General features: G+C 42.1%; 1 protein-coding gene and 1 long non-coding RNA gene across 2 annotated transcripts in view; one reads left to right on the plus strand and one right to left on the minus strand.

Moving 5' to 3' along the window:
• Positions 1–10,231, plus strand: part of LOC144330198 (uncharacterized) — a 46,708-nt gene extending 36,477 nt beyond the window's left edge. Inside the window, exon 3 of the long non-coding RNA XR_013396156.1 lies at positions 9,595–10,231. This is a non-coding gene — a long non-coding RNA (uncharacterized LOC144330198). The remainder of the gene's footprint in view (positions 1–9,594) is intronic.
• A 2,416-nt stretch (positions 10,232–12,647) lies between these two features.
• Positions 12,648–15,580, minus strand: CMA1 (chymase 1). Its single transcript, NM_001194633.3, is given in 5 exon segments — positions 12,648–12,955; positions 13,336–13,590; positions 13,777–13,912; positions 14,666–14,816; positions 15,499–15,580. Coding segments are annotated over 5 exon segments (744 nt in total). The 5' UTR covers positions 15,557–15,580; the 3' UTR covers positions 12,648–12,811.
• Between the last annotated feature and the right edge of the window lie 7,084 nt (positions 15,581–22,664).

Raw genomic sequence — 22,664 nt, forward strand, 5'->3', positions numbered from 1 at the left:
TTTTCTTTTCTTCTTCTTTTTTTTTTTTTTTTTTTTTTTTGAGATGGCGTCTCGCTTTGTCACCCAGGCTGGAGTGCAGTAGCGTGATCTTGGCTCACTGCAAGCTCCGCCTCCTGGGTTCACGCCATTCTCCTGCCTCAGCCTCCAAGTAGCTGGGACTACAGGTGTGCACCATGAGGCCCCGCTAATTTTTTCTATTTTTAGTAGAGACAGGGTTTCACTGTGTTAGCCAGGATGGTCTCGATCTCCTGACCTCGTGGTCCACCCGCCTCGGCCTCCCAAAGTGCTGGGATTACAGGCGTGAGCCACTGCACCTGGTGTAATATTGCACTTTTCAAATGGTCTTAGCAAATGGCACACCAGGAGATTATATCCTACGCCTGGCTCAGAAGGTCCCATGCCCAGGAAGCCTTGTTCACTGCTAGCACAACACTCTGAGATCGAACTGCAAGGCAGCAGCGAGGCTGGGGGAGTCACACCCCCCATTGCTGAGGCTTGAGTAGGTAAACAAAGCAGCCGGGAAACTCGAACTGGGTGGAGCCCACCGCAGCTCAAGGAGGCCTGCCTGCCTCTGTAGACTCCACCTCTGGGGGCAGGGCATAGCTGAACAAAAGGTAGCAGAAACTTCTGCAGACTTAAACGTCCCTGTCTGACAACTTTAAAGAGAGTAGTGGTTCTCCCAGCATGGAGCTTGAGATCTGAGAACAGACAGACTGCCTCCTCAAGTGGGTCTCTGACCCCCCAGTAGCCAAACTGGGAGGCACCTCCCAGATGGGGCTGACCGACACCTCATATGGCTGGGTGCCTCTCTGAGACGGAGCTTCCAGAGGAACAATCAGGCAGCAACAGTTGCTGTTCTGCAATATTTGCAGTTCTGCAGCCTCCGGTGGTGATACCCAGGCAAACAGGTTTGGAATGGACCTCCAGGAAACTCCAATGGACCTGCAGCTGAGGGTCCTGACTGTTAGAAGGAAAACTAACAAACAGAAAGGACATCCACAACAAAACCCTGTCTGTACGTTACCATCATCAAAGACCAAAGGTAGATAAAACCACAAAGATGGGGAGAAAGCAGAGCAGAAAAGCTGAAAATTCTAAAAATCAGAGCACCTCTTCTCCTCCAAAGGAATGCAGCTCCTCGCCCGCAATGGAACAAAGCTGAACGGAGAATGACTTTGACGAGTTGAGAGAAGAAGACTTCAGAAGATCAGTAATAACAAACTTCTCTGAGCTAAAGGAGGATGTTTGAACCGATCTCAAAGAAGCTAAAAACCTTGTAAAAAGATTAGACAAATGGCTAACTAGAATAAACAGCATAGAGAAGACCTTAAATGACGTGATGGAGCTGAAAACCATGGCATGAGAACTACGTGATGCATGCACAAGCTTCAGTAGCTGATTTGATCAAGTGGAAGAAAGGGTATCAGTGATTGAAGATCAAATGAATGAAATGAAGCGAGAAGAGAAATTTAGAGAAAAAAGAGTTAAAAAAAGCCTCCAAGAAGTATGGGACTATGTGAAAAGACCAAATCTAGGTCTGATTTGTGTACCTGAAAATGATGGGGAGAATGGAACCAAGTTGGAAAACACTCTGCAGGATATTATCCAGGAGAACTTCCCCAACCTAGCAAGGCAGGCCAACATTCAAATTCAGGAAATACAGAGAATGCCACAAAGATACTCCTCAAGAAGAGCAACTCTAAGACACATAATTGTCAGATTCACCAAAGTTAAAATGAGGGAAAAAATGTTAAGGGCAGCCAGAGAGAAAGGTTGGGTTACCCACAAAAGGAAGCCCATCAGATTAACAGCGGATCTCTCGGCAGAAACTCTCCAAGCCAGAAGAGAGTGGGGGCTGATATTCAACATTCTTAAAGAAAAGAATTTTAAACCCAGAATTTCATATCCAGCCAAACTAAGTTTCATAAGTGAAGGAGAAATAAAATCCTTTACAGACAAGCAAATGCTGAGAGATTTTGTCACCACCAGGCCTGCCTTACAAGAGCTCCTGAAGGAAGCACTAAACATGGAAAGGAACAACCAGTACCAGCCACTGCAAAAACATGCCAAATTGTAAAGACCATCGATGCTAGGAAGAAACTGCATCAACTAATGAGCAAAATAACCAGCTAACATCATAATGATGGGATCAAATTCATACATAACAATATTAACCTTAAATGTAAATGGGCTAAATGCCTCAATTAAAAGACACAGACTGGCAAATTGGATAAAGAGTCAAGATCCATCAGTGTGCTGTATTCAAGAGACCATCTCACGTGCAGAGACACACATAGGCTCAAAATAAAGGGATGGAGGAAGATCTACCAAGCAAATGGAAAACAAAAACAAGCGGGGTTGCAATCCTAGTCTCTGATAAAATAGACTTTAAACCAACAAAGATCAAAAGAGATAATGAAGGCCACTACATAACGGTAAAGTGATCAATTCAACAAGAAGAGCTAACTATCCTAAATATATATGCACCCAACACAGGAGCACCCAGATTGATAAAGTGAGTCCTTAGAGACCTACAAAGAGACTTAGACTCCCACACAATAATAATGGGAGACTTTAACACCCCACTATCAACATTAGACAGATCAATGAGACAGAAAGTTAACAAGGACATCCAGGACTTGAACTGAGCTCTGCACAAAGTGGACCTAATAGACATCTACAGAACTCTACACCCCAAATCAACAGAATATACATTCTTCTCAGCACCACATCACACTTATTCCAAAATTGACCACATAGTTAGAAGTAAAGCACTTCTCAGCAAAAGTAAAAGAAGAGAAATTATTATAAACTGTGTCAGACCACAGTGCAACCAAACTAGAACTCAGGATTAAGAAACTCACTCAAAACTGCTCAACTACATGGAAACTGAACAACCTGTTCCTGAATGACTATTGGGTATGTAACGAAATGAAGGCAGAAATAAAGATGTTCTTTGAAACCGGTGAGAACAAAGACACAACATGCCAGAATCTCTGGGAAACATTTAAAGCAATGTGTAGAGGGAAATTTGTAGCACTAAGTGCCCACAAGAGAAAGCAGGAAAGATCTAAAATTGGCACCCTAACATCACAATTAAAAGAACTAGAGAAGCAAGAGCAAACATATTCAAAAGCTAGCAGAAGGCAAGAAATAACTAAGATCAGAGCAGAACTGAAGGAAATAGAGACACAAAAAACCCTTCAAAAAATCAATGACTCCAGGAGCTGATTTTTTGAAAAGATCAACAAAATACATAGACCACTAGCAAGACTAATAAAGAAGAAAAGAGAGAAGAATCAAATAGATGCAATAAAAAATGATAAAGGGGATATCACCCCTGATCCCACAGAGATACAAACTATCATCAGAGAATACTATAAACACCTCTATGCAAATAAACTAGAAAATCTAGAAGAAACGGATAAATTCCAGAACACATACACCCTCCCAAGTCTAAACAGGAAGTTGAATCCATGAATAGACCAATAACAGGCTCTGAAATTGAGGCAATAATTAATAGCCTACCAACCAAAAAAAGTCCAGGACCAGATGGATTCACAGTCGAATTCTAACAGAGATACAAAAAGGAGCTGCTACCATTCCTTCTGAAACTAGTCCAATCCAAAGAAAAAGAGGGAATCTTCCCAACTCATTTTGTGAGGCCAGCATCATCCTAATACCAAAGCCTGGCAGAGATACAACAAAAAAAGAGAATTTTAGACCAATATCCCTGATGAACATCAATGCAAAAATCCTCAATAAAATACCAGCAAACCAAATCCAGCAGCACATCAAAAAGCTTGTCTACCATGATCAAGTTGGTTTCACCCCTGGGATGCAAGGTTGGTTCAACATACGCAAATCAGTAAATGTAATCCATCATATAAAAGAACCAAAGACAAAAACAACATGATTATCTCAATAGATGCAGAAAAGACCTTCTAAAAAATTCAACAGCCCTTCATGCTGCAAACTCCCAATAAATTAGATATTGATGGGATGTATCTCAAGATAATAATAAGAGCTATTTATGACAAACCCACAGCCAATATCATACTGAATGGGCAAAAACGGGAAGGATTCCCTTTGAAAACTCACACAAGACAGGGATACCCTCTCTCACCACTCCTATTCAGCATAGTGTTGGAAGTTCTGGCCAGGGCAATCAGTTAGGAGAAAGAAATAAAGGGTATTCAATTAGGAAAAGAAGAAGTCAAATTGTCCCTGTTTGCAGATGACATGATTGTATGTTTAGAAAACCCCATTGTCTCAGCCCCAAATCTCCTTAAGCTGTAAGCAACTTCAGCAAAGTCTCAGGATACAAAATCAATGTGCAAAAATCACAAGCATTCCGATACACCAATAACAGACAAACAGAGAGCCAAATTATGAATGAACTCCCATTCACAATTGCTTCAAAGAGAATAAAATACCTAGGAATCCAACTTACAAGGGATGTGAAGGACCTCTTCAAGGAGAATTACAAACCACTGCTCAATGAAATAAAAGAGGACAGAAATAAATGGAAGAACATTCCATGTTCATGGATAGGGAGAATCAATATCACAAAAATGGCCATACTGCCCAAGGTAATTTATAGATTCAATACCATCCCCATCAAGCTACCAATGACTTTGTTCACAGAATCGGAAAAAATTACTTTAAAGTTCATATGGAACCAAAAAAGACCCCGCATTTTCAAGACAATCCTAAGCCAAAAGAACAAAGCTGGAGTCATCACACTACCTGACTTCAAACTATATTACAAGGTTATATTAACCAAAACAGCATGGTACTGGTACCAAAACAGAGATATAGACCAATGGAACAGAACAGAGCCCTCAGAAATAATACCACACATCTACAACCATCTGATCTTTGACAAACCTGACAAAAACAAGCAAAGGGGAAAGGATTCCCTATTTAATAAATGATGCTGGGAAAACTGGCTAGCCATATGTAGAAAGCTGAAACTGAATCTGTTCCTTACACTTTATACAAAAATTAATTCAAGATGGATTAAAGACTTAAATGTCAGACCTAAAACCATAAAAACCCTAGGTGAAAACCTAGGCAATATCATTCAAGATATAGGCATCGGCAAGGACTTCATCTCTAAAACACCAAAAGCAACAGCAACAGAAGCCGAAATTGAGAAATGGGATCTAATTAAACTAAAGAGCTTCTGCACAGCAAAAGAAACAATCATCAGAGTGAACAGGCAACCTACAGTATGGGAGAAAGTTTTTACAATCTATCCATCTGACAAATATCCAGAATCTACAAAGAACTTAAACACATTTACAAGAAAAAATCAAACAACCCCATCAAAAAGTGGGCAAAGGATATGAACAGACACTTCTCAAAAGAAGACATTTATGCAGCCAACAGACACATGAAAAAATGCTCATCTTCACTGGCCATGGGGTGGAATGGGGTGAGGGGGGAGGGATAGCATTAGGAGATATGCCTACATAAATGACGAGTTAATGGGTGCAGCACACCAACATGGCACATGTATACATAAGTAACAAACCTGCACATTGTGCACATGTACCCTAGAACTTAAAGTATAATAAAAAAAGAAAAAAATTTAAAAAGTTTTTTCAAATTTTAATTTTTCCAGTTTTATTTATTTATTACTATCACTATTTATTTATCTATTTATTTATTTATTTTTTGAGACTGAATCTCGCCCTTTTGTCCAGGCTGGAGTGCAGTGGCACAATCTCGGCTCACTGCAGCCTTCAATTCCTGCGTTCAAGTGATTCTCGTGCCTCAGCCTCCCAAGTAGCTGGGACCGCAGGCACACGACACCATGTCCGGCTAATTTTTGTATTTTTAGTGGAGACAGGATTTCACCATGTTGGCTAGGCTGGTCTCGAACTCCTGACCTCAAGTGATCTGCCAGCCTCGGCCTCCCAAAGTGCTGAGATTACAGGCATGAGCCACTGTACCCAGCCAATATTAATTTTTAAATTGACAAATACAAATTGTACATATTTACAGTGTACAACATGATGTTTTGATATACATATGTGTTGGGGAATGACTAAATCAAGCTAATGAACATATTCAATGCCTCACATGCTTATCTTTTTTTGTGCTGAGAACACTTAGAATTTATTCTCTTCATGATTTTCAGTTCTCAAAATGCATTGTTATTAACCGTAACCAGCATGTTGTACAATAGGTCTCTTGAAATAGACCTTTAGTGTTGTTAAATTCCTTCCTTTCATTATGTTTTGCTCATAAAACTTTTTCACAGGTAAATGATGAGTTTGCCCATTGAGTCGAAACCCTTGTCAGGGAAGGTCAGGAGTGCACATATCACATGTTTTGGACCTCTGCCATGACACCAGTGAATTACAGGTGTGCTGTTTGCAGGCCCTCGCTATGTCCTGTTTTACACAGAGGTGATTTTCATCCTGATTTTATTCTGCTTCACCCACAAGTTTGCTGATCTCTCTTTACCTAGGTTGTTGAAGACTAGATAAATCATTTTTGATTTGACTATCAAATGGCCATGAGGAGACAAATCTCCGTTTATAAGAACGTATATGTTTGCAAGAACTTTTCTTAGGGAGGGGCAGAGGCTGAGAAGAATTCAAGTGTGTTGGGCAGTGTGTGGAGAGAAGAGTGCTATGAAGCTGTCAGAGCACTATATTTACAAGCATCAGATGTTCCTGAACATTCTGGAGCTGTACTCTGTACAAGCTCTTACAGTAGGATAAGCCTTCTTTGTTTCTCTTTTCAATTTTTTTTGTTATCATTTACTATATAACCACTTTAAAATAATTTGACACGTATAAGGGAAATCTGTTTCTCTATTACCCCTTGCTCTATATCAAGTGGGATTGTGAGTGTACAAAATAGTTAAGGGAATGGTGGAATGGAGGGAGGGGAACAGTTTGCAGTATCTTAGGTGAAGGCTCAGCTTTGGGTCAGGGTCAGGGTCGGGAGTTGGGGGTGTCCGTGTTTGGCCTCCTTACTTCTGTCTCTGCCCTTTCTGCAGAACCCAGGGAAACTGGGCTGTTTTGGACTATAATTGTCCAGTGTTTGTGTTGGGCAGGTCCCTTCCCATTGCATGGAGGAAAAACCCCTCATATCTAGGCTAAATCTGCAGATGCTGGAACATTTTTCTTCCCCTTATCAGATCCTAGCCTCCGTTAACACAGTCAGTGTGTCACTCTCTGAATCACTGAATCAAATCTGCAATGATGGTTGACCTTGTCTTTTATGGATGGGCTGGCTGAAGAGGCCAGTGTGCCACCAACGGCTCTTTCCACACTCCTTGCCCAAGAGAGACTTGTCTTCTTTGGGTTCACACTACAGGGCAGACCCAGCCACTGGCCTCAGGGCATTCTTAAAGATTTTCCTAGGTAGTTTCTCCCAGCTCAGGCTCTGGATGATCCTGAGTATGTCCTCCTCACTCCCCATCTTCTGCCCCAGGCGACAGGGTACCATGTTCTGTGGTTTCCCTGCTTCCTGGGGAATGTGCTGTGTATGGGAAAAACAGAAAATAAGACCATTTGCTGAGCATCTAAGCAAATGTTTGAGAAAGCCCCTCTGCATTTTTGTGTTTCTTCATTTTTTTTGCAATTTGTGAAAATAAAAACAATTTTAAGGAGAATAAAAATAAGAATAAATAAATAAATAAGCCATCCTTTAAGTTACAATTCTGAGAAAACTACCTCTATATTTGAAGGATACTTTCCACTTTTCCCTAAAATGTATAGTTTTCCATACTGTTGCAAACAAAGCATATGTACATTTTTGAAGATTCTTTTTCTTCAATTCACACTATATTGCACTTACAACTAGATTTGGAGTTGGAATTCCCAAGCTCTGAGGCAAGCAGGGAGAGCTGTTGGAGGCCCCTTGATGTTTGTACCTTTGGAGTAGGATGGTTGTGACAGCAGTAGAAGGACTTCAGAACCAGGAAGGTCGTCTCCTCCTGTACCTCTCCCATACCCCAGGCTCTGGTAACCACCATTCTACTTATTTCTATGAGTTTGGCTTTTAAGAGTATATGACCGAGATTATGCAGCATTTCTCTTTCTGTGCCTGGTTTATTTCACTTAGCATAATGTCCTCCTGGTTCATCCATGTTGTTGCAAATGACACCATTTCTTCTTTTTAAGGATGGATAATAGTATTCCACTCTGTGTGTGTGTGTGTGTGTGTGTGTGTGTGTGTGTGTGTGTGTATGTATGTATTCTTTATCCATTCATCCAGTGATGGACACCTAGGTTGATTCCATATCTTAGTTATTATGAATAAACATGGGAGTGCAGATATCTCTTGGACATACTGATTTCAGTTCCTTTAAATATATATCCAGTAATGGGATTGCTTGATCTTATGGCAATTGTATTTTTAATTTTTGGGTAAAACTCCATATTTTTTTTGTAATGGCTATACTAATTTACATTGCCATCAACAGTGTACAAGTGTTCTCTTTTCTCTACATCTTCTTTATCAGTTACCTTTTATTTTTTGATAATTGCCATTTTAATAGGTGGTATCTCATTGTGGCTTAATTTGCATTTCCATGGTGATCAGTGATGTTGAGCATTTTTTCATATACCTATTGGCTATTTGTATTTCTTTTTTTGAGAGATGTCATTAGGTTCTTTGCCCATTTTAAAATTGGGTTATTTGCTTTCTTGCTATTGAGGTGACTTCTTTATTTGTTTTGAATATTAACCCCTTATTAGATGTGTGATTTGCAAATATTTTCTCCCATTCTATTGATTGTTTCTTCACTCTGTTGATTGTTTCCTTGGTTGTGCAGAAGACTTTTAGTTAGATGCAATCCCATTTGTCTATTTTTGCTTTGTTGCCTGTGTTTTTGGGATATATCCAAAAATTTATTGCCCAGAGCAATGTCATGGAGTTTTCCCCTATGTTTTCTCCTAGTAGTTTTACAATTTCAGGATTTATATGTAAGTCTTTAATCCATTTTGAGTTTATTTTTGTATAGGGTGTGAGACAAGGGTCTAATTTCATTCTTTTGAATGTGGACATCCAGTTTTCCCAACACCACCTATTGAATAGACTGTCCTTGCCCTATTGTGTGTCCTTGGCAGCCATGTCAAAAATCAATTTGGGCATCTATTTTGTGTGGAGAGAAGTGGCTCAGGGAAAGGATATATATGAACTCATGGACATGGATATTGGTTGATGGCTGTCACTCACAACAGCTGGGGAATGGGTGCATCACCTGCTTAAGAGGTCCTGGGAAGGGCATCAACAATGTCTACTAAAATCCATTCCTTGCACTGTTCAGATTCACTTGTTTCTGGCTTTCAGGTGGGCAGTTTTTATTTTCTCATCCACCATTGGTGTTACCTCCTCAACCCCCTCCTTCACTCACTCTAATAGATGATATTTATATACATAATTAGGTCCACTGTTTGACAATATACTTTGCTCAGAATGATCTAATTATCAGCAGAATAAAGGTGAGCTTGTTTTTGGAGGGTCCCAACTATATCTCTAGGTAAGGACCAGTGCACCTGGTCCAGTTTATACACCATCCCAGCTCCCCTGGATTCCACTTGCGTTGACTGCTTGCTTTGCTTTTAGATTGGAGTGACTCTAGTGACAACTCACTCTGTTCTCATGGTCATAAATCCCTGCTCATTGCTGCCACTGCTGCTGCCACCACAGACCGAGAACTCCACTTGCACAGTGCTGTCTGCTAAGGAGAAGTTGCTGTGCCTGAGCACCGGACCACATGGACTCACAGAGACTCCCAACCAGGTAAAGAGGTGATATGGCTTGTGGATGTCAGCCACATTCTCTTCTTGATCACCTCGCTGCTGGAACAATGGGCCATGATCAGAGTAGAGTGGTCATGGAGATTGAATGGAGGCTATTCATGGGTCCAAGAACATGGACACTCTCTTTCACCAAAATCAATTCGGGTCTTGCCACTATTAATCACCTAACTTGCCAGCAGCAGAGACTATCGCTGAGTCTTTGAGATGGCACTGCTTTTGGAGAGATCAGGTGGCTATCCAGTGAGAGATTGACCCCTCTACTTTGGAGGGGATGGACATTCATCTTTATCACCATTGATACCTGCTCTGGACATGAGTTTTCCTTCTCTGTCTGAAATCCTTCTGCCACTACCACCATATGAGGGCTTACAGATTTCCCAATCCATCAACCTGGTTCTCACACATATTACCTCAGAGCAAAGGACTCATTTTATGGCAAATAATGTAAAATGATGGGCTCATTGGTCTTATTATATACCATGCCACCCAGAAGCAGTCAACCTAGTGGAATTATGAGCTGGCCTGTTGAAAGCTCAGCTAAGGTGCCAGCTCAGAGATGACACCCTGTAGGGTTGGAAGTTGGAGCACTGCTTTCCAGGATGTGATACATATGCTGAATCAATAACCAATTTATGGTTCAGTGTCCCACATAGCTAGAATATATGAGTCCAGGAATCAAGGGATAGAAGTGGAATTGATCCCTTTAGTTATCACTCCCAGGCACTTACTTGTGGAATTTGTATCTTCCTGTTCCTGCAAACTCAAATTCTGCCAGTTTAGAGGTCTAAGTTTCCAGGAAGAAAATGCTTTTTCCAGTGCAGGTGGGAAAGGCTCCAGTGAACTGGAAGTTGTGACTATCACTCAGCCGTTTGGGACTCCTCATAACAGTGGACCAGCAGGCAAAGGAAAGAGTTGCCTTATGGCTAGAATAATTGGCCTTAATTACCATGAGAAGCTAGGGTTGCTGCAATGCAATGGGAGAAGATAAGAGTATGACTGCAACCAAGGGGATTCCCTGGAAGTATCCCCTATACTTTTGTGCTCACTGATAATTGTAAATGGGCAGTTACAACAACCCAAACCTAACAAGTGCAAAGCAACTAACAACTCAGTCCCCTCAGGGTAGAGCTCTGGGTCACTCCATCAGACTACAGCTCAGACTTACTGAACTGCTAGATGGTTGTGGGAGGGCACCTAGAGTGGGTGGTGGAAGTGAGATGCAAAATATCAATTAGGACTCTGGGACCAGCTGTGGCAGTGGAGATTTTCAGGAGATTGCAATTGACCATTGACACCAATTACCAGAAAAGACTACTCACTAACCTGAGGGAACCTGTAGGACTTAGCTTCTGTGGTAGCTTCCTGAATGGGCTGAGTGACGCACCTGGAAATGGAAGGATGCTTTGTTCCCATGCAGAAAACCCTGACCAATGGGATTCTGAAGATGGTTATATGCATTTATCCACTGGTGGAGCCATGAGTGGTGCTGCATCCTCAATAGTTAGAATACAAGGATGGGACTTGTAGCCAGCATAAAGACAAAATCAGAATAGCTATTAATCCCATCATGTAGAGATAACCCCCATAATTATTTTGATGTAATTACTTCCAATTTTTTCCTGTGCATATATAAAACATATAGCTACAAAACTGAGATTCTACTATAGGAAGATTTTTCATATTGCTTTGTAAAAACATTACATTATATTGAATATATTGAATTTTCTTGAATTTTTCCATATTAAATGTTTTTAACACAAAGCTTGTGAATTTAAAATATTCATTCATACAAGTTTGTCATAGAAGCTTTCCTCCATGTCTGGGATTCCAGATTTTTGTTATTAAAAATGCTGCGATTAAAATTTTTATGAATGAATCTTTGTGTATGTCTTTGATTTTTTCTTAAAGAAAATTCCTAGCAATAGTTCACTTGGCCAAAGGTGTTCAGCACACCTTCAGAAGTGATGGGTGTTGCCAGCCTCAGGCTCTGGCTGTTGTGTCCCTGTCCTGCCTGTTTTCTCTCCTCCAGTCAGTCTCCCGTGACAAGGGTTTGTGTTGAGCAGGCTCTAGGTTGTGGACTTCCTGCTGGTTTGGGTGAAGCCATTTGTGGATGGGTGTTGCTCATACAGACCTTGTGATGCTGTCTCTCCTCTAATCTGTTCTCAGTATCTGTTTTGTAACAATAAGTAAGTGGAAGGCAATCTTCTCTGCATATCAGATGAAAGCTTCACAGAGGGAGGCTCTTTTCTTATCAATGTGGGCTATGAGGAGGGCCCTGTGTGGTATCAACTGCCTTCTTTATATCATGTATCTAAACCAGCGGTCTTCAACGAAAGAGAGTGATCTTTCTTTCCTCCTCCCTCCCTCTCCTGGGGATATTTAGCAATGCCTGGAGACATTTTGGTTGTCACAACTTTGCAGTGGAGAAGGGGGTGTTGCAACTGGCATCTAGTAGGAAGATGCCAGGGATGCTGTAAACATCTTATATCTTGTTTATAATTCAAAATGTTCTTAGTGATTCTGAGTATTACTAAAGATAAATCAGAACTGGTATAGCGGTGATAATTAAGGCAAGGAAGGATTTGGTGGCATTTCTCATGCTGGAAATGTGGATCCCGCCTTTCCAGGGAAAATCTTTTTTTTTCTCAATTTTTTCTTCATTATTTCCTATTTTTTTTTCTCTCTCTCTCTTTCTTTCTCTTTCTGTCTCTCTCTCTCTCTCATACACACACACATACACACACACACACACAGACACACCCCTTCCAAATCCTTGTGTGCTTGGGCTGGGAATCAGGTCGCTATGTGCAAGGAGAAGAGAGCAGCAGAGAGGGGACACACACTCATGACTAGAAGCTGTGTCTTCACTGAGGTTTATTGAGAGTTCTGTGACCTGTAGGATACTTCTGGAGGCTCAGGGTTGTGGCTGAGGGACCAAGGGCAGGCCAGAATGAGTGGCACACACTTTACTGGTCAGGTCCAGTTCCAGGTTCCCTTTAAGGCTGGCTCAGGATCCAGGGTTAATTTGCCTGCAGGATCTTGTTGATCCAGGGCCGGTAATGGGAGATTCGGGTGAAGACAGCAGGGGGCTTTGCATCCAACCGTCCATAGGATACGATGCCCTGGGCCACCCCAGCACACAGAAGAGGGCCCCCAGAGTCTCCCTGGAGGGGGAGGAGAGAGAGAGAGAGAAGAAGGTAAGCCCAGGAAGTCCTCCACTCCTGTCTGCCAGCCAGCTTGGAGTCACAGTGAGACCTAAAGTCAAATCAGACCCGGGAGCTGGGGCTCCTCACTTACACATCTAGTTCTGATACCCCTTCTTCCTTTCTTGGGACAGTCACCCACATTCTTCATGTCACCCCATGCCCCCAGTGCAGTAGACTGGAATGGATGGTCAGAGGCTGTCTTGGGCCATGGGAGGACAGACAATCCCTGTGATGCCAACTCTGTCACTGGCTGACAACCTTCTGACCCAATCTCCTTCTAAGAGCATTCTGGTCCCTGAACAGTGAGTTTTGGAGAAGAAACCTAGTTGGAGGATCACCTTAAATGCAGATTTTGTCTTCCTGGGATTGCCCACACACAGCTGAAGATTGTGGTCAAAGTATCTGAAGTGGCTGCAGGCCTGGGGATCCATGAGTCTCAGCTTCACCTCTTGCAGAGTGTCTGAGCCCGGCTTCAACACACCTGTTCTTCCCCAGCCAGCCACCCGGCACATTCTCCCAGGTGGGACAAAGTTGAATTGGGATGGGAAGGGGAGTGTCCCCACAGCCAGGGTCAGGCTGGCTTTCTCCTTCAACTGTGAAGGGAATGAAGGACTGTCAGTCCTCGAAATGGGTTCTGGGCAGTTGAAGGTGATCAGGGAGGGGCAGGGTGAGTAGCTTCACGTTAGAGTCAAGTCCTAAGAAAAATTCAGGGCAACGAGGACCTGAAGGAGAAGCTTAGGAGAATGGGAAGGGGAAAAGGAGAAGAGAGGTGTTGTCACCTTTAGTAACATGATATCGTGGTGAAGAGTAGAAGTGTTATATTTTGGATGACGGAATTGCTTTATAACCTCAAGCTTCTGCCATGTGTCTTCTTTCTCTGTTATGTTATGGGCTCCAAGGGTGACTGTTATAGACCTGTTGTGAGGAAGAAGGAAGGAAAAGGAGTGACAGGGATGGCTTGGGGTTTCTCCTGAGGTGAGCTCATTCTGAGAAAAGGGGACTAAAGTCTCTCACTGGGTCCCCGGACTCTACCCATCTCCCTTTTCATGGGCCACTTGTGGCGTTTAGGGGCTCAGGTTTTACTCATGAAAGAGCTTTCTCAGGGAAGAGACACAATTTCTAGGACCCCTGGAATTACTGGGGAATGAACAGACCATGGAGGACTCAGGGGACAGGGTTCACACTTCCTGATTCAGGGAACCCTGAATGAGGGCCAGCCCCCTGAAGCAGGAGATATCAGTTAAAGGGAAAAGTGAGGGTCTCATGTGGACCCTGTTCTCTGCCTCCCATAAAATGATGGGTTCAGGACCCTGAGAACTAGAGGTCAGTGTTCTTGAAAAGGCCATAGAGGAAGTGGCCCTGAGACTGGGTGGGGCCCTGAAAAGTGAACCGTGTGCCTTGAGTTCGGTAGGGGTGAGGGGTGCTACTGCTACACGAGGGACCTTGGACAGGGCCTCCTTCTCCTCCGAAGGGGAGCTTAGCTCACAGTGACTGAGGCTCAAGGAAGCTATTCAATCACAGACTAAAGTCTTTCAGCCCAAGTCTTCCCTCTCCTGAAAGTTGACCAGACCCAGGACCCCCTCTTCAGGCCCCAGTGCAGGTGTATCCCTGGTTGCTACTCTGGTTGTTCACCTCCCATTTGGAGATAAATGGACCCTGTTTTCTCACCTTCCTGCACAATGAGCGGCTGTCAGCACAAAGTTCCGTCTTATCAGGAAACCACCACAAGATTTTGAGGGACCGTTGGAGGTGACAATTTCCAGGTAGGCCATGTAGGGGCGGGAGTGTGGCTTGCATTCTGTGCCCCCGATGATCTCCCCTGGAACAGAGCACCCCAGGGTTTAAACATGGGTTTTAATACTCTCTCCAATGAATGGACAAATTGGGTTAAAGCTGAGCGAGGCTTCCCTGGAATCTCATTCTTACCCTGTGTTCTGCCCACCTTCCCTCTCCAGTCTCCTATATTTCGTATCTTTCCCACTCATAACCTTCCAGGTGAAATCCATTCTTTCCTCCAGGTGCAACAGCTGGTCCTGCCTCTGCTCCATTCAGATGTTTTCACCTCAGATTTCCCCCACTCCCACCTTGCCCTGGCCCACCCTCCTCTCTCTCTGTGTAGGACCCGCTGTCCAGGTTCCTGTTTTAGATTTCTCCACAGCTCGTGAGCGTGGCCACAGATTCAGCAAATAACAAGGTAATGGGTAGCCCTGATGCTCAGAAGATTAAGAGGACATGTCTGTTTTCCTGGGGATACCCCTTTTCCTTCCACTTGCTCTGGGTTTTTCCACAATTGAGGTAAAATTCCTTGTTCCTGGGAGCTGTCCTAGGCTGTAGAGAATGGCAGTGGGTGGGGTGGCGTGCATCCTAAGTGGAAATTTCCCTTTGGGACTCTTGAAGAGAGATCTTGGAACGCTGTTCAAGAGTCAGCTATTTTCAGACTAAACATATTTGTTTCAGGAGCTGATACTGCAGATTTCAGAGGGAAGAACCCCGATACTCACCAGCTTCAGCTCTGGAGCACAAAAAAAAGAGCAGCAGGGGGAGAGGAAGAAGCAGCATCTTCCCAGAGAGGTTGCCTGAGCAAATGCTGGTTTTCCTTTCCAGTCTTGGGTTTTATAATACCCAGCAGGCAAGAGAGGGGCAGGGCTGGTAACCACAGGAACTGCGTGGTCATGTTTTCTTTTCTCACTCTGAATTGACTGTGTTTATGATCAGAAGTTCCCCCAGAATCACCCTGTGTTTTTCTAGAGAGGAACTTGAGCCCTGAACTCCCAAGTGCTGGCTTCTCAGATGTACCCTCAACCATGGTGCTTTTTCTGGAGTTGGGGGCAGGAAATGGAGGGGCCATGTTTTTCTTTCCCAGTTAGGGCAGCTTGTGAAAGGCCCACTGAATGTTCAGTGCAAAGATTTTTATGGCTATGATCCATAGTCAGAAATGCATATTGCAGAGTCCCAATGCATGCACATATGTATGTGTGAGTACGTAAGCAAAAATCAAAGGTTTCAGAAAACAATCTTTATCTTAACCTTCTGCGATGTTCTGTTAGTTTCCATTCCACTCCACTCCACTCCACTCCACTACATGTCAAAACTTGAGCAACAATGCCACTTAAAGGGATAATTCCTTGTAATTTGAAAAACATTGACCTGGATCTCTCTCCTCTGAACCACGTGTTTTTGGCAGAAGAGAGATCCAAGGAGGCTAGATGTGGAAAAGGAACAGACCCTAGGACAGAAATTTATGCAAAGAGCAATTGAGATTGGAATTAGCATTTTCTGAGAGTCTAGGCATATCATATATTGTCACAACTCTTAGATATATTATTACTTTCATAGCAACCCTATCAATATGTATTACCGTTATGATCATTATCATGTCATGATAGTCAAATTTTTAGATCAGCTATCATAGCTTATGGTTCAGATTAGGTTTTTCTGATTCCAAATCAAGGGCCCTTTCTGCTCTAGCACTAGAGAGAAATAGAGGAATAGAGTCCTGCCAATGTAGAGGGGAAGTAAAGATATAGAAGGGTTTTTGCTCCAGAGAGGTTGGGGTTTCCTACTGTCACATTAAGAATCAAGCTTTCCACAACAACCTGGGGACACACCATTACTGTCACTTTACAATTGTAGAATTGAGACTCAGACACATTAACATGACCAAGACCACACACCTTATAATATCAGAAGTGGGTTTCAAGCACATAGCCGTTATTTTCCCCTGACTTAGAGAAGGCAGTCCACATGGTGGACTGTCATTTCTCTTGGAGATTTACAAGGCATTTAGTTCAAAAGATGGGGATGTGTACTGTATAAGTGCCTTTTCCAAATCATCTTGCTATGCCCTTGGTCTCAGCTTGGGCTTGTGACCAGAGTGATCCACTCCTTAGTATATATTGGCCAGGCCCTCTGTTGCTTTTAACTTAATTTCCCAAGTTCTACCTACAGCTCTAACTCTCTCTAGAATAAGACATTTACACACATTCCTAATGTCTTTTCAAATCTGGTCTTCTTAGGTGTCCTTATACCACTTTCTTCACTCTTTCAAGTGTTGCCAGAGAATATTCAGAATGCCCAGTTAAATTTGTATTTCAGATGAACAAATCATTTTTTAGTTAAGTATGTCCAAATATTGAATGAGACATACTAATATTACAAAATTGTTGTTTATCTAAAATTTGAATTTAGCTGGGAATCCTGTATTTTTTATTTGCTAAAGTTGGCAACCCTACTCTGGGCATTCCACCGTTAGCAGAACAGAAGAGAATCCAGAGCTGGAGATGTCTTGTCCTGTGGTCTTACATCAATTAGACCAAAAAAGCAGAGGCTTAAACAAATCAAAGGTGTTTGTTTTCACTGACATAATGAGAAATTGAGAGGTAGGTAGTCTGGGACTAGTATGACAGCTCCACAGCATCAATATTCAGATCCACCAAGACTTAAGTTTTGTTCCACCTGCCTGGCTGAGGGTCAGGAAATGGAATAGGTATAGCCCCAGTCAGGGGACCAATTTCAGAAATGAGGACTGCACTATCTGCTCACATTTTCTTCTTTTCTCTGTCATATGTATACCTGTGTATTTTAAGGTATTTCCTTTTTCTCATTCTTCTTCGAAGCCCCTTTGGTTATTTTATATATAGCATGTTGGTAGTGAACTTTATGGATTAGTGTACAGTTATCAAGTTGGGAGACTAGAGAATATCAAATTGAAAATGTGATCAAACTATTGTTGGAGCATGTATCACCTCTCTAGGTACCCTAGGTACTTCACAGTACTTGAAGTTAAAAGCAGTAACTGTTGACACTGGGTTATTTCAGTTCTGCTGAGTCAAGCCTAATTTTCCTTTATATAAAAGATAGTAAAGATTACGTTCAGTGGGATAATTTTTGTTCTTGGAAACTTTAAGTATGGCAAAAGAATGAATGTTGATGTTGGGCAGCCAAGTGATTGATTGTAGTAGACATTTTCCATTTATGTGGCTCCTTAATGTCTCTGGAACACCCTTCTTGTATTAGAGGAATTCCCAATGATAATTTTTGCCTTACTAAGGTAGAATCCACAAACTTCCATTCCCAGTTTCTCTTGCATTTAGGTCATGTGACTTAGACTCTGTTTATCAGATAAAGGGGTGTACAATTTGACTTAGAAGGGAGTAACATGAGGGAGCTATTATCATGTAGAATTAATTCTTCTAGTGAGGGTGAGTGGCAGAGGGGTAAGGGTTTGTGGAAATAATTGATGATTCAGATGTCCAGTGCTGCCTAGAATGTTTGGGCCAACCAAGGGGTAGTGGGACCTTTGCTGCACAGTGCAATGGTGTATTTTGGAAATTGCTTCCGGCTAGTTCGACTCTAGACATAATCCTACAGCATCTTGGGAAGCAGCTGTTGAGTATATATAGAAAGAACTTACTAACAATCTGTTGTTACAAAATAAATGTGTGGTCAGTGGAGGTAAGTGATTTCTCATCGCGGCAGATACTCAAGTAGAGGTTGAATCGAGTCTTGATTAACAGTTAGTAGGACAGAAAATTTGGGCCTGATGTAGAAGCACTGGCATTTAAATAATGGCAATGATTCCTTAGTAACTATAATGCAGAGGGATCATCCCTTGTCTGAGTTCCCAAAGCATGTATTAACTGTGCTATTATTCACTTTGACATTTAAGGCATGCAGTTTGCTCTGCGGTTAGATGGGGTGAGTTTGAATCTTGGTTCTGCCACTTAGCTATGTGTCTGAACTTAGGAAAATTTTTAAAGTTCTCAACCTTAGTTACTGCATCCATAAAATATGAAGAATGATACAGTACAAGGCTTTTTTTGAGAATTAAATATGATGCTCAATATGAAATGCCACATGATTGGTTCTTAATAAATGTTGGTTTTATTCCTTTGGGTTTTGCCTTGTGCTGCCATATCACCACTTGATGGATAATTGATAGATGTGCCCTCATTGGCTGTATTTTTTTTGATGAAAGAATAAATCTTATACTTCCTCTAAATTCTCCTAAACACATTACAGATTAACATCCGTTATGGACTTTGGTTATTCCATGCTTTGCATATAACATCTTTTTTCTATTCATTCATGTGCTGCCAGGCTGTTTATTGTTCTTTGAGTAATGACTGTGTCTTTCTTGATTGAAAATTTCTATGCAAATTGTTTTAACCCTCGAGGTGGCAGGTATAAAACACCTAGAAATTTTCATGAATTTTGCAGTCTCTTGTAAAGAACTCCTGTGGGTCAGGGACAGCTGATGGCATGGGCTCAGACCGAGCAGTAGTGCGGTGGAGCAGACAGAGTACATTCTTTATGGTATTGGCAGATTTTCCTGAAGCAGGCTGGAGCTCACTCTGTGTTTGCCCTTGCAATAAGTCCTGCCTGTTTCTATAGTTTCTGAATGACCAAGTTTTTCTGAATTTAAGGTTTACATTTAACAGCTACTAGCTTACATTAAACATCTATAAAGCAATTTAAGAGAATTACTTTCAAATTGATTTATTTTACTATATTGCCTTCACTCTTAACACAATAGTTCACTTTTGAATTACTGCACTCTGCACAATATTTCTGAGTGAACAGAGTATCCAGGAGAATGAGATATGGAGAGATCCTGGGAGATTATTCCCAGTGTTGGGGCAGGAGGAAGATTTCTCAGTGTGTGTGTCCTTATTTCTTTTCCAGGCTCTTTAGCACAAACCTAAAAACATTTTTCTCTTTTGGGGGGTTCTTCGTAAGATTTCTCTTTCCATTCACCATTTCTGAAATGGGCTAGTATTAAAGTACGGAGAGTCTGAGGGTGTCCTTTATCATAAGTTTGGGCAAAGCTCTTTTATGTGGATGGCTTCTGCTGTAGTCTCTGAGATGCTACCGCTCCCCTTATCACTCTCAGTTTCAGTTAAGCAGGCCTACTTCTTGGGCCATCATCTTCTGTAACATTGTAGCCATGATGACTTTATCTTTTCTGGGTGCGCTGTGGGGGACGCTGATAAGGCAACAGCTATTCTTTCCATCCCAGGGGTCCACATGATGCTTGTTTAATCTGTGGTTGGTGGCAGGGGTGGAGCTGGTGCTCACAGGCTCAGCCCTGATCCTCATCATCTTCACTTCTGCTTCCTGTGAGCCAAGATGTTAGAGTATTGTTCCTGGATTGAAAGGAACTATACTCTAGTTGTATTCTAGATGGTCCTGCAATGGCTTGATAGCTCCTTATTGAGATTACTATATTGTGGGATTTTTATATTGTGCTGGGGCCTTAAAGGGTGTCTCATTGGTCTAGTCATTCTTGGTTGCAAGGAGATTCCTTAGTTTCTTGAAGGGCAGATGCTGCCCAGGATGCAGGTATGGTTTTGGTAAGGCTAATGGGGTAGATAGTGTGAAAGGGCAAGTTATGTGAGACTCACGAGACAGGTGGTATCAACAGCATGTGTCCACGGCCACAGGGTAGAGCCTGCAGGGGTCGTTTAGGGATTTTTCAATGGTGCTTCTTTCCAACCACAGTTGGAAGGAAAGGCAGAGGGAGCAAATCAGGACAACAGACAGCTCCCAGCCCTTCACTTTTTTTTTTCTGGGAAATGCCAGGTTGTTCAAAGAAAATGAGTTGTCCTCTGGGGAAGGTAAGGAGGATGGAAATGCAGGTCAAGAATGGCAAGATACAGATGGAGTGGACATGGAGAGATGTATAAATAAACTTGCATATTGATTATGTATTAACTGGGATCCCTGTTAGGAAACTCCTCTCCCCCAACCTTTTTTCCCCCCTGAAACTTGAAGTTCTTTTTCATAATTTCAAACATTCCCTTTAATGATCTTTAATACTACCAAAGGTGGAGAAATCAATATTTCACTATCAGTTAATGATTGAAGTAAGGAAGGGGCACTGGCTGCTCAGGGAATGGGTCAGTGGGCAGTAGAAATGGCAGTCACAAACAGGCCTTCGATGTGTGTTTTTAAGGGGATTTTCTGGACACACCCCATCACCTAAGTGCATCCCTAAAGGCTGGTGAGGAGCACAGTTCTTCTGTATGACCTGGCTGCAGAAAAAAATGGCTTCTCTCTGGTTATGGTTCATGTTAATTTTTTTTAAAACTGAGAATCATAACATACATACTTAAGAGTGCAAAAAATATTTTTTCTTTAAATCAATAATTATAAATTAAACATTCATGGAATCATTACCCAGCTTGATTTGTCATTTCCTTTAGACATTTCATCATGTCCTTATCCTGCCCTCCTCAATACGAGAGAAAGGCAGTGGATAAGAATCGGGGGCATTTTGAACAAAGTAGGTTAAGGGAAACTTCCAAAGCCAGTTTCTAATTCTTTCTCCACCCTAGTCTTCTTGTCCCTGGGACACTCGAATCAACTGCAGGAAAGAATATGACTCTTCTAGGTAGAGATCTCCCTTTGGAACACAAGCAAAGATATCCTGCAGCATTATTTTAGGCTCTTTTCTGACCCAGGTTAAAGATTTTGGAATAGGGGCTGAGGACCTAGAGGAGAGGAAGTTACACCCTAGACTCACTAGATCTGGCTTCAGGAGGCAAGAGGAAGACCAGCAAAATGATCAGGGCCTGCCTTTTCTCTGTGACACTGCCCATGCTGACCATGGTTAGTTCTTCTGTCACCCATTCACTGGGCCCTGCTTTTATAGCCCTAGAAGTAGAAGAAAGGGGAGGGCTTGAAGCCACAGAAACCGCCTGATCTCGTTTCTGCCTTTCATGCTGGCATGATTATCTTCCTCATCAGAAATTCTTATGACTCTACTCTCTGCTCTGGTGGTGTAGAAGTTGCGGTCAGTTCCCAAGAGTACTAGGATGAGGGATGCACGCTTGTCATTCAGAGCAGCTCTCTAGAAGTAGATAGTGGAACACATGGAGGCGGGAGTTTTAGGTGCTGTAGTGCCCATTCTAAGCAGGGATTAGGGACCTTTTCTGTAGATCACCAGGTAGGAAGTACTTTCAACTTTGAGAGCCAAATGGTCTCTGTGGCAACTATTCAACTCTGCTGTGTAGCACAAAAGCAAACACAGACAATTTGTAAACTCTGGATATGAACGTGTTGCAGTAAAACTTCATTTACAAAAGAAAGTGGGAGGCTGATTTGGCCTGCAGACCATAGTTTGCCAGACCCTAATCTAGGTATCAGCCCTTCTTTCAATTCTAACAATCAGAAGAAAGGAATGTGGTGGTGTGAGGAGGAAGGAAAAAGGGAGAATTTATTTTTTATTTTTTTCTTTCTTTCTATATTTTTATTGAAACGTAATTCACATACCATAAAATCACCCTTTGAAAATATACAATTCAGTGCCTTTTAGTAAACTCACAAGGTTGTGCAATCATCAACACCATTTACTCTAGGACATTTTCATCACCCCATAAAGAAACCTGTATTCATGAGTAGTCACTCCCATTGTCCACCTCCCCACAACCCCTGGCAACAAATAATCTACTTTCTGTCTCTATGTATTTTGCCTATTCTGGACATAAATGGAATTATATAATATTTAGCTTATTATGTTTGGATTCTTTTACCAAAAGTAAAGGGTGAATTTATAATGTGTTTGGCACTGCTAGGACTTTCCATGTATCTTCTCATTTAATCTTTATTAACAGTCTTTTGGGGTTAGTATTATTATACACAATTATGTGGCACTCAGTGGAAGTTC

Source organism: Macaca mulatta, chromosome 7 (assembly GCF_049350105.2).
Source record: "Macaca mulatta isolate MMU2019108-1 chromosome 7, T2T-MMU8v2.0, whole genome shotgun sequence".
In the NCBI taxonomy this organism is placed as follows: Eukaryota; Metazoa; Chordata; class Mammalia; order Primates; family Cercopithecidae; genus Macaca; species Macaca mulatta.